Below are 9075 nucleotides of genomic sequence, written 5' to 3' on the forward strand. Positions count from 1 at the left end.
AGAAGTAAAGTTGAATTGCTATTGGATCAGATATAATGGACAAGGGATTCCAGTTCATACACTTGGATTGAATAGGGAGCACTCATTGTGGACAATGAGCCTGTAGACTTCTAGAGGAGTGGTCTGGGGGCAGTTTGACATAAATATCTAGCCCAAGGAGGAGTCCTGGGTTGGAGATGGAAGTAGAAATGTGGCAAAGAGAATAGAATTGGAGCTAAGGATGGAAAAGATAAACCAAGAAGAGAATGGGGATGAGGAGATAAGCCTCCAGAGGTCTACATTAATGTCAGCTTGTAGATGGGGAAGGGCAGTCAGCCTGCCAAAGAGCAGTTGGAGAGGAAGAAACAATTCAGAAGGACAGTTAGAGCCTGGAAGGTAGAGCTTAGATACATTGGACACAGTTGGTTGACCATGATTGCCCTAAAAGATGACAAATGGGGGCTGGGAAGGTGGCTCAGTGGTAGAGCGCTTGCCTTGCATGCATGAGGCCCTGGGCTCGATTCCTCAGCACCACATAAGCAAAAAGAAAAAAGCCGGACGTGGCACTGTGGCTCAAGTGGTAGAGCGCTACCCTTGAGCTGAAGAGCTGAGGGACAGCGCCCAGGCCCAGAGTTCAGGCCCCACAACCAGACCCAAAAAACAAAACAAAACAAAAAAGGATGACAAATGGCTGTTTAGCTAAGGAGAACAAGGGGCTTGGAAGCTAGCTAGATGGAGTGTCTCAGCCTGCAGGGAGCTGACCAGGATCTAGTTTTTTCCATTACTAAGACAGTGTTTAAAGGCAAAGTCAAGCTTCAGTTAGAAGGGTTTTGTGACAGTCATAATGGTGTGTCCTAGGGAGATGGGAGTGACAGCACCTGCCCTTAAGCCACCCAGCAGTATTGGGGAAGCTTTGGCTGAGGGACACATGTCAACTTGGGAGTCATCCAAACTCACCAGGCTTTGAAATCCCCAAGAACTATGGTGTTGGTTACCGTGTCTCTTACAGATACTATTCCACACCCACCAGGACCTACAAGGAGATAGAATGAGATGCTCAAGCCAGATGGGGCACTGGGAACTTTGGGGTCCACTAGTCAAGATGGTAGAGAGAAGGGAAACTTTTTCCAAAGCTGCAAGGATGGAGTTCCTGGATCTAACCTTATCTTGCTCAAGCCTAGGATGGCATGGAAATCCCCAGAAGGAGGAAACCAAGGGCCTGTATCCATAAAGCAGGTCAGTATCCCCCAGGGGACCTTGCCACTATCCATGTTACATCTACTCACTGGAGGACATTTGGCATGGGATATGGATGACTCACTGTGCTGTGGTCCCCAAAACACCCTAACCCCCCCCCCCCCTGACACACACACATAAAACCTGGGAAGGAAGGAGGAGGGGCAGCTACTGGCTGGGTATGGACATGGAGCTCAGTTGAATATGGGACTCTGGACTGCCTTTGTGGCATTTATAGTTCTTGTGTATTTCTTGGTATCAGCAGGGCTCAAAGATTAAGGTGCAGGGCTGAGAAGGTGGTTTAGTGGTAGAGTGCTTGCTTTGCATGCATGAGGCCCTGGGTTCAATTCCACAGCACCACATAAGCAGAAAAAAGCCAGAAGTGGCACTGTGGCTCAAGTGGTAGAGCACTAGCCTTGAGCTGAAGAGCTGAGGGACAGCACCCAGGCCCAGAGTTTAGGCCCATGACCAGCAGAAAAAAGAAAGAAAGAAAAAAAAAGATTAAGGTGCAAGTGAAAAGCTGGAAATTACTTCCAACCTTATTCAACAGGTGCAGATGCCACAGCCTTGTGCAGGACATTTGAAGAGGCAATGAGTCTAAATGATGTAGATACTGGGTTAAAGTGGGTCCATGTCTACATGAGGAGAAATAGGAGACTAGTATGCCCTGGGGTGGAGGCCACTGGAGAAGATTCTGGGCCCTATGTTGATAAGCAATGGTTCCTGCTCTGGGGTGGAGTTAGTGCCTCCTTGGGCAGTGGGTGTTAAGGAGGCTGACCTGTTCCATGCCCTTACTCCACCTACAAAGGAATCTTCCTAGTTCCTGTCATCCAGGAGGAGAGGGCACCTAGGTGCTTAGCATGCCCTCCCTTGAGGGGGGAATTGTCTCTGCCACACATACATGCACACACACCCAGCGCTAGTTCCTGTGACCAGAAAGTGTGGAGACTCTTGGAAGAGGTTGCTTCCTCCCTAGAGTCCTTGTTCATGAAGAAGGTCTGTCTTCTTTCTGTGTGGGGTCCTAAGGTCACAGCCAAGGCCAAGGGTAGCTTTCAGGATCAGCAGCAGCTTTCCTTGGGAGCTTTCTTAGGGCCTTGCAGGAGCCTTGAAGATGATGATGCCCGCTTCTGGTGTCGCCACTTGGCCCGTCGGTTCTTAAACCAGACCTAAGGAGAAAGAGGGAGGAAGAGGGGACTACTCAGGCTTCCAGGACTGTGGTCAAATGCTACTGGTTCCAGAGAGAGGAACAGAGGACTTTAGATAAGGATGTTAGCTACTCAGGAGGCAGAGATCTGTTCATTGGGGTTCAAAGCCAGCCTGGGCAGGAAAGTCCCTGAGAATCTTGTCTCCAATTAACCACCAGAAAACTGGAAATGGCCGACAAAAAAACAAAAAAAGATAAGGGTGTGGGTGGACAGGGGTGAGTGCTACCTTCCATGTGTATATGCATGGACCAGTACTGGGACTTGAACTCAGGGCCTGGGCACTGTCCCTTGGCCTTTTCTGCTCACGGCTAGTTCTCTAACACTTTTGAGTCACAGCTTCATTTCCCAGCTTTTTACTTTTTGGTGTTTAATTGGAGATAAGAGTCATAAAGAGGGGCTGGGAATGTGGCTCAGCGGTAGAGTGCTTGCCTCACACACATGAGGCCCTGGGTTCGATTCCTCAGCACCACATAAGCAAAAAGAAAAAAGCCGGAAGTGGCACTGTGGCTCTAGTGGTAGAGCACTAGCCTTGAGAACGGAGAGGTTCAGGGACAGTGCCCTGGCCCAGAGTTCAAGCCCCACCGACTGGCAAAAAAAAAAAAAAAAAGTCTTAAAGACTTTTCTGCCTAGGCTGGCTTCAAATCAAATCCTCAGATCTCAGTCTCCTGAGTAGCTTGGATTACAGATGTGAGCCACCAGCGCCTAGTCCTCACCTCCCCTTACTGTGGCAGATGTTGACAGTGGCTCCTGGAATGAATGGGAATCGCTTTCCCACCCTCCCAGCGTCTGCTCAGCGCCAACTGGGACGCCCCTTTGCAGATTTGTGCATTTGTGAACTTCCCAAAAATCTGGAACGTTGAACGAATGCCTCTTTTATCATCGAGTGAGATTTAAAGGCAAATAAACTGCCCAAACTTAACTGCCCATTCCTACCTAACCAGTGCAGTCCCTCTCTCCCCCCGCCCTTTCCCCCCCCCCTCCCGCCCGGGCACTGGCCCTACGCCCCATCGCGCCACCCCGAGGAGCCTCTCCCTCCACCACGCTGGGCCTCCAGGGCTTCCTCCGGGCAATCAGGGCGGGCGATTATAGAAAATTAAGAGCGGGAGGCGCAGCCCCTATCGCAGTCCCGCAAGGCAGGACACTCACCTCCACGCGCTCCTCCCGCAGGCGGATGCGGCCGGCCAGGCGCTCCCGCGTGCCCACGTCCGGATACTGGTTTTGCACGAAGAGCGCCTCGAGCGCCTGCAGCTGCTCCTCGCTGAAGATGGTGCGGTGGCGTCGCGTGCGTCGTTGCGGGCCGGGTCCGCTAGCACCGGACAGCGTCTCGGATCCTCCAGCCGGCGCTGCCAAGGGCAAGGGCGCCGCAGGTCCCAGCCTCAAGGGCCACGGTAGACGTGAGCCTGCGGGGGGGTCGGGGTGGTAAGGGGACCACGCGGGGACTGAGGTCTCCACCGATTGCGCCACGTTCAGGGGGACAGGACCCCTAATTGGGTTCCCCTCCCCTCCGATCAGCTTCGGGATCGGCCCTGCGCCCACTCACCCAGCCCGGCGGCCGCCTCGGGGGGTCTACGCTGCACCGCGCGGGGGCCGCAGCAGCAGCAGCAGGCACAGGGCACAATCTCGGTTGCCCCGGGCTCCTCGGGCTCGGAGGGGCTCTGGCGGCTGCTGGCCTGCGGTGGCCGGGCAGGTCGGGCCGCAGGATTCCGATCGGGCAGGCTGGAGAGGATGTGCTCGATGGAGAAGGGGCAGGGCCGCCCGGGACCCCCGCGGCTTGGCGCACCCCCGGCCGCCGCCATGCCCATCCAGCCCTGGGGCGGCCGCCACGGGCATATATATATACATACACGTCGTGGGGAGCGCGCGGTAATCCCCGGACCGGTGCGGAGTCCACGCGAGCTAATCCCGCCGCGGGGCCAGGAGCGCGCTAATCCCCGAGTGCGGTGGAGGGAGAGCCGGCTCCGCCTCGGTGCGCGGGGGGCTGGCCGAGGTGCGGGGAGGGCTTGGCGTCCAGGGTGGGCAGCAATCGCCGATGGGGGTGGGAGTCAGAGGGTCGCCTCCCCACTGCCAGCAGGGCCCGGTATCTTCCCTTTTGAGGGACACCCGGACCCCGGCAGCCCCCCGGATCAAGCCAGTGAACCCCAACAATTTATATAGTTGGTTACTCAATTTATATAGTAGCGAGGAAAAACTGTGCTATGACTTGACGGTGGCGGAATCAGTAAAGGTGCCAAAACACACAGAAGATGACAGAAAGTCAAATTTACCATTAGTTAGTTGACAAAAAAGAAAATGAAATTGAGTGTGGTGGTTAGTTGCTCGGGAAGCAGAGATTTGGGGATCACAGTTCAAGTTTAGGAGCAAGCGCTGGTGGTTCACTCCTGTGATCCTACATACTCAAGAGGACAAGATGTGAGGATCACCTTTCCTAACCAGCCCGGGCAGGAAAGTCTGTGAGACATTTATCCCCATTAAACTACCAAACAAAGCAGGATGTGGAGCTGTGGCTCAAGTGGCAGAGTGCTAGCCTTAAGCTAGGAACTCAGGGACAGTGCCCAGTGTTAGGAAAATGGAGGAGAAAGGAAGAAAACAGGCGGGACTCGATCTACAGGCTAGGACTGTTCACTGAGGAACAACGAGGGGCATCGCCTTCCCGAGGGCTTGAAGACTGTGCAAAGAAGTGGGACAGGAGTTGGGTTTTTACCGGGTCTGAACAAGGAGGCAGAGGTTAATGAAAACGCCACTAGGTCTAGGGAAGTGGGGGGCTTTTCAGTTGGGCCCACAATGGAATGTTTACAGCCAGGCTTAGGTGAATTGCTGTGTCTGCACATCTGTGCAGACCTGGGGTCTGTGTGCACCTTAGATATGCACCTCATATTCCATCTTTTTATATACATGAAATGATTGGGCCAAGAGGGAGAGGCAAGTCCTTTACCCAGGCCCAGAGTTCAGGCCCCAGGATCAGCAAGGAGGGGGAGAGGGGAAGAGGGAGAAGGAGAAGGTGTGGGAGAGGGAGAGGAAGAGGGAGAAAGGGCAGGGGAAGAAAGGGGAGGGGGAAGGGAAACTTTTCTCTGCCATAGGATTTGCCTCTGCTTTGTCAGGTCGTGGACAGACTAGGAATGCTAGAGCTACAGCCAGAATCTGCTGCCCATGCCTTTCCTATCCTGGGCTCTACTCAAAGTTGAGGTCCTTCAGATCAGTAACTTGCTTTTCCGGTATATCCCCAACCACTGATCCTAGAGACCTGATCTCTCCTCTCCCTCTCTCCCTCTGTCTCTCTGTCTCTGTCCTACCTCTCTCCCCTCCCCCCATCTCGTCCAGGACTTGAACTCATCCTAGGGCTTGAGCTTTTGTGCTCAAGGTTAGTGTTTTACCATATGAGCCACAGTTCCATGTCTGGCCTTTCCTGTTTAAATGAAAATAAGAGTCTCATGGACTGTCCTACCAGGGTGGCTTCAAACCTTGATCCTCAGATCTCAGCCTCCTGAGTAGCTAGGATTACAGGTGTGAGTCACTGGCACCTGGCTCTATCTCTATTTGTCACTTCATTACTGGGTTGTGAGAGTTCGTTATCAATACAGTATACCAGTCCCATATCTGTTAAATAATTTACAAATATTTTCCCCATTCTATGGGCTGTTTTTCACTCTATATGTGTGTGTCTGCGCGCACAAGCGCGCACATGCGCACACATATGTACATGCACTGGTAATGAAGTTGAAACTCAGGGTCTTGTGCTCTTTTAGTTGTTTTTTTTTTTTTTTGCTCAAGGCTGGAGCACTATCATTTGAACTACAACTCCACATGTAGCTTTTGTGACTGATTGTAGATAAGAGTCTGATGAACATTCCTGTCCAGGGTAGTCTTCAAATTGTGATCTTTCAGACTGGTGCCTGGCAAGATTTAGGTCTTTTGCTTCCATCATAAAAGTGAAAAACAACCAGGAACCTGTGGCTCATGCCTGTAATACTAGCTACTCAGGAGGGTGAGATCTAAGGATTGTGGCTTGAAGCCAACCCTGAGTAGAAAAGTCTGTGAGACTTTTTTTTTTTTGTCAGTCATGGGGCTTGAACTCTGGGCCTGGGCGCTGTCCCTCAGCTCTTCAGCTCAAGGCGAGCGCTCTATCACTTGAGCTACAGTGCCACTTCCGGTTTTCTGGTGGTTTATTGGAGATAGGAGTCTCATGGTCTTTCCTGCCTGGGCTGGCTTTGAACCATGATCCTCATATCTCAGCCTCCTGAGTAGCTAGGATTACAGGCGTGAGCCACCAGCGCCCGGCTTTCTGTGAGACTTTTATGTCCAATTAGCCACCAAAAGGCCAGAAGGGGAAAACACAAAGCTCTGAGTTCAGAGGTCAGTATGGACATTCATATGCGTGCACATGCGAGCCCATGCACGCGCGCGCACACACACACACACACACACACACACGACTTAAATCTTGAAAAAGCCCAATTTATGTTTTTCTTTGCTTGCTGTACTTTTGGTGCCACATCTAACAAACCATTTCCAAATAGAGGTGTGGCTCAAGTGGTACAGGACTAGCCTTAGGCAAACAAACTAAGCAAGAACCTTTGGCTCCCTGACTTTTTGTTGCTGTTGTTGGTTGTAGGGCTTGCACTCTGGGCCTGGGCACTGTCCTTGAGCTCTTCAGCTCAAGGCAAGCACTCTACCTCTTTTTTGGGGGGGGGTAGGTCCGGTAGGTAGTGGGGCCTGAACTCTGGGCCTGGGCGCTGTCCCTCAGCTCTTCAGCTCAAGGCTAGCGCTCTACCACTTGAGCCACAGAGCCACTTCCGGCTTTTATCTTATGTGGTGCTGAGGAATTGAACCCAGGGCCTCGAGTATGCAAGGCAAGTGCTCTACCACTGAGTTACCTTCCCAGCCCCAGCACTCTACCTCTTGAACAACAGCGCCACTTCCAGTTTTCTGGTTAATTGGAGATAAGAGTCTCACTGACTTTCTTCCCCAGGCTGCTTTGAACTGCAATCTTCAGATCTCAGCCTCCTGAGTAGCTAAGATTACAGGTGTGAGCCATCATGTCTCTGACCTTTTTTTTTTTTTTTGGTCAGTCGTGGGGCCTGAACTCTGGGCCTGGGCGCTGTCCCTCAGCTCTTCAGCTCAAGGCGAGCGCTCTACCACGTGAGCTACAGCGCCACTTCTGGTTTTCTGGTGGTTTATTGGAGATAGGAGTCTCACAGTCTCTCCTGCCCGGGCTGGCTTTGAACCATGATCCTCAGATCTCAGCCTCCTGAGTAGCTAGGATTACAGGCGTGAGCCACCAGCTCCCAGCTCTTCTGACTTTTTTAAATTAAAACAAATGAAAGCCAGGTGCTGGTGGCTCATGCCTATAGTTCTAGCTACTCAGGAGACTAAGATGTGAGAATCATGGTTCAAAGCCAGCCTGGACAGAAAAGGCTGTAAGACTCATCTTCAATTAACCATCAGAAAACTGGAAGTGGAGCTGTGGCTCAACGTGGTAGAACTACTAGCCGTGGGCAAAAAAACAGCTCAAGTATAGTGCCCAGGCCTTGAGTTCAAGCCCCACAACCATGACCAAAAATAACAAAACAATTGAGAAGCTCAGTGGTAGAGCTTTCATCCAACACACACAAAGCCAATGGTTTGTTCCTTAGCACTGCAAGAAAAAATTTTGTGTATGTGCTGCTACTGGGACCTGAACTCAGGGCTAGCTGGTATTCTACCACTTGAGACATGCCAACAGTCCAGCATTTTGCTGGTTAATTAGAAATAAAGTCTTGAAGACTTTTCTTCCTGGGATATCTTTGAACCTTGAACCTTCAGATCTGTCTCCTGAGTAAGTAGGTCTATAGGCATGAGCTACTGGTGCCAGGCCAAAACTAATCTTTTTCTTTTTCTTTTTTGTCGGCTGTGGGGCTTGAAGTCTGGGCCTGGGTGCTGTCCCTGAGCTCTTCAGCTCAAGGTGAGCGCTATACCACTTGAGCCACAGTGCCGCTTCCAGTTTTCTGGTGGTTAATTGGAGATAAGAGTCTCAGATTTTCCTGTATGGTCTGGCTTTGAACCACAGTCCTCAGATCTCAGCCTTCTGAGTAACTAGGATTACAGGTGTGAGCTACTGGTGCCCAGTCCCCCCAATTTTTTAAACTAATAAATGTATATGTTTAACTGACATGTAGTAGCTATGCATTTATGAGGTACAGTTTGGCATTTCAACACATATAGATCAGCTGGTGCTGGTGGCAAACACATGTAATCTTAGTTACTCAGGAGGCTGAGACCTGAGAATTAAGGTTTGAAGCCAGCCCAGGCAGAAAAAAATCCAAGAGATTGTTGTTGTTGTTCGTTATGGGGAATGAACTCAGGGTCCAGTTAATTGGAGATGAGAGTCTCAAAGAGTCCCCTGCCCAAGCTGGCTTTGAATCTCTATCCTCTGATCTCAGCCTCCTGAGTAGCTAGGCTTATAGGTGAGTCACCAGCACCTGGCTCAAGAGACTATTACCTCCTATAAACAACCAAAAAGTTATAAGTGAAGCTGTGGTCAAGTGGTAGAGCACCATCCTTGAGAGAAATAGCTAAGGGACAACATCCAGGCATTGCATTCAAGCTGCAGTACTAGAACAAAGCCCTCTCCCCCCCCAAAAAAGCGGTGGTACCACCATAGAGTCAGCCTTGGTAATTA

At 51.3% G+C, this 9075-nt stretch overlaps 1 protein-coding gene across 1 annotated transcript; it reads right to left on the minus strand.

Moving 5' to 3' along the window:
* Positions 1-2115: 2115 nt before the first annotated feature.
* Gsc2 (goosecoid homeobox 2) lies at positions 2116-4216 on the minus strand. The gene is made up of 3 exons (XM_042666250.1): positions 3961-4216; positions 3567-3820; positions 2116-2381 (listed from the first exon to the last, which is right to left on the minus strand). The coding sequence occupies exons 1-3, from the start codon at positions 4214-4216 to the stop codon at positions 2274-2276; spliced, it is 618 nt and encodes a 205-aa protein (XP_042522184.1). The 3' UTR covers positions 2116-2273.
* Positions 4217-9075: the final 4859 nt, after the last annotated feature.

This window comes from Dipodomys spectabilis, unplaced genomic scaffold, assembly GCF_019054845.1.
Source record: "Dipodomys spectabilis isolate Male_0828 unplaced genomic scaffold, ASM1905484v1 ptg000363l, whole genome shotgun sequence".
NCBI classification, from domain to species: Eukaryota; Metazoa; Chordata; class Mammalia; order Rodentia; family Heteromyidae; genus Dipodomys; species Dipodomys spectabilis.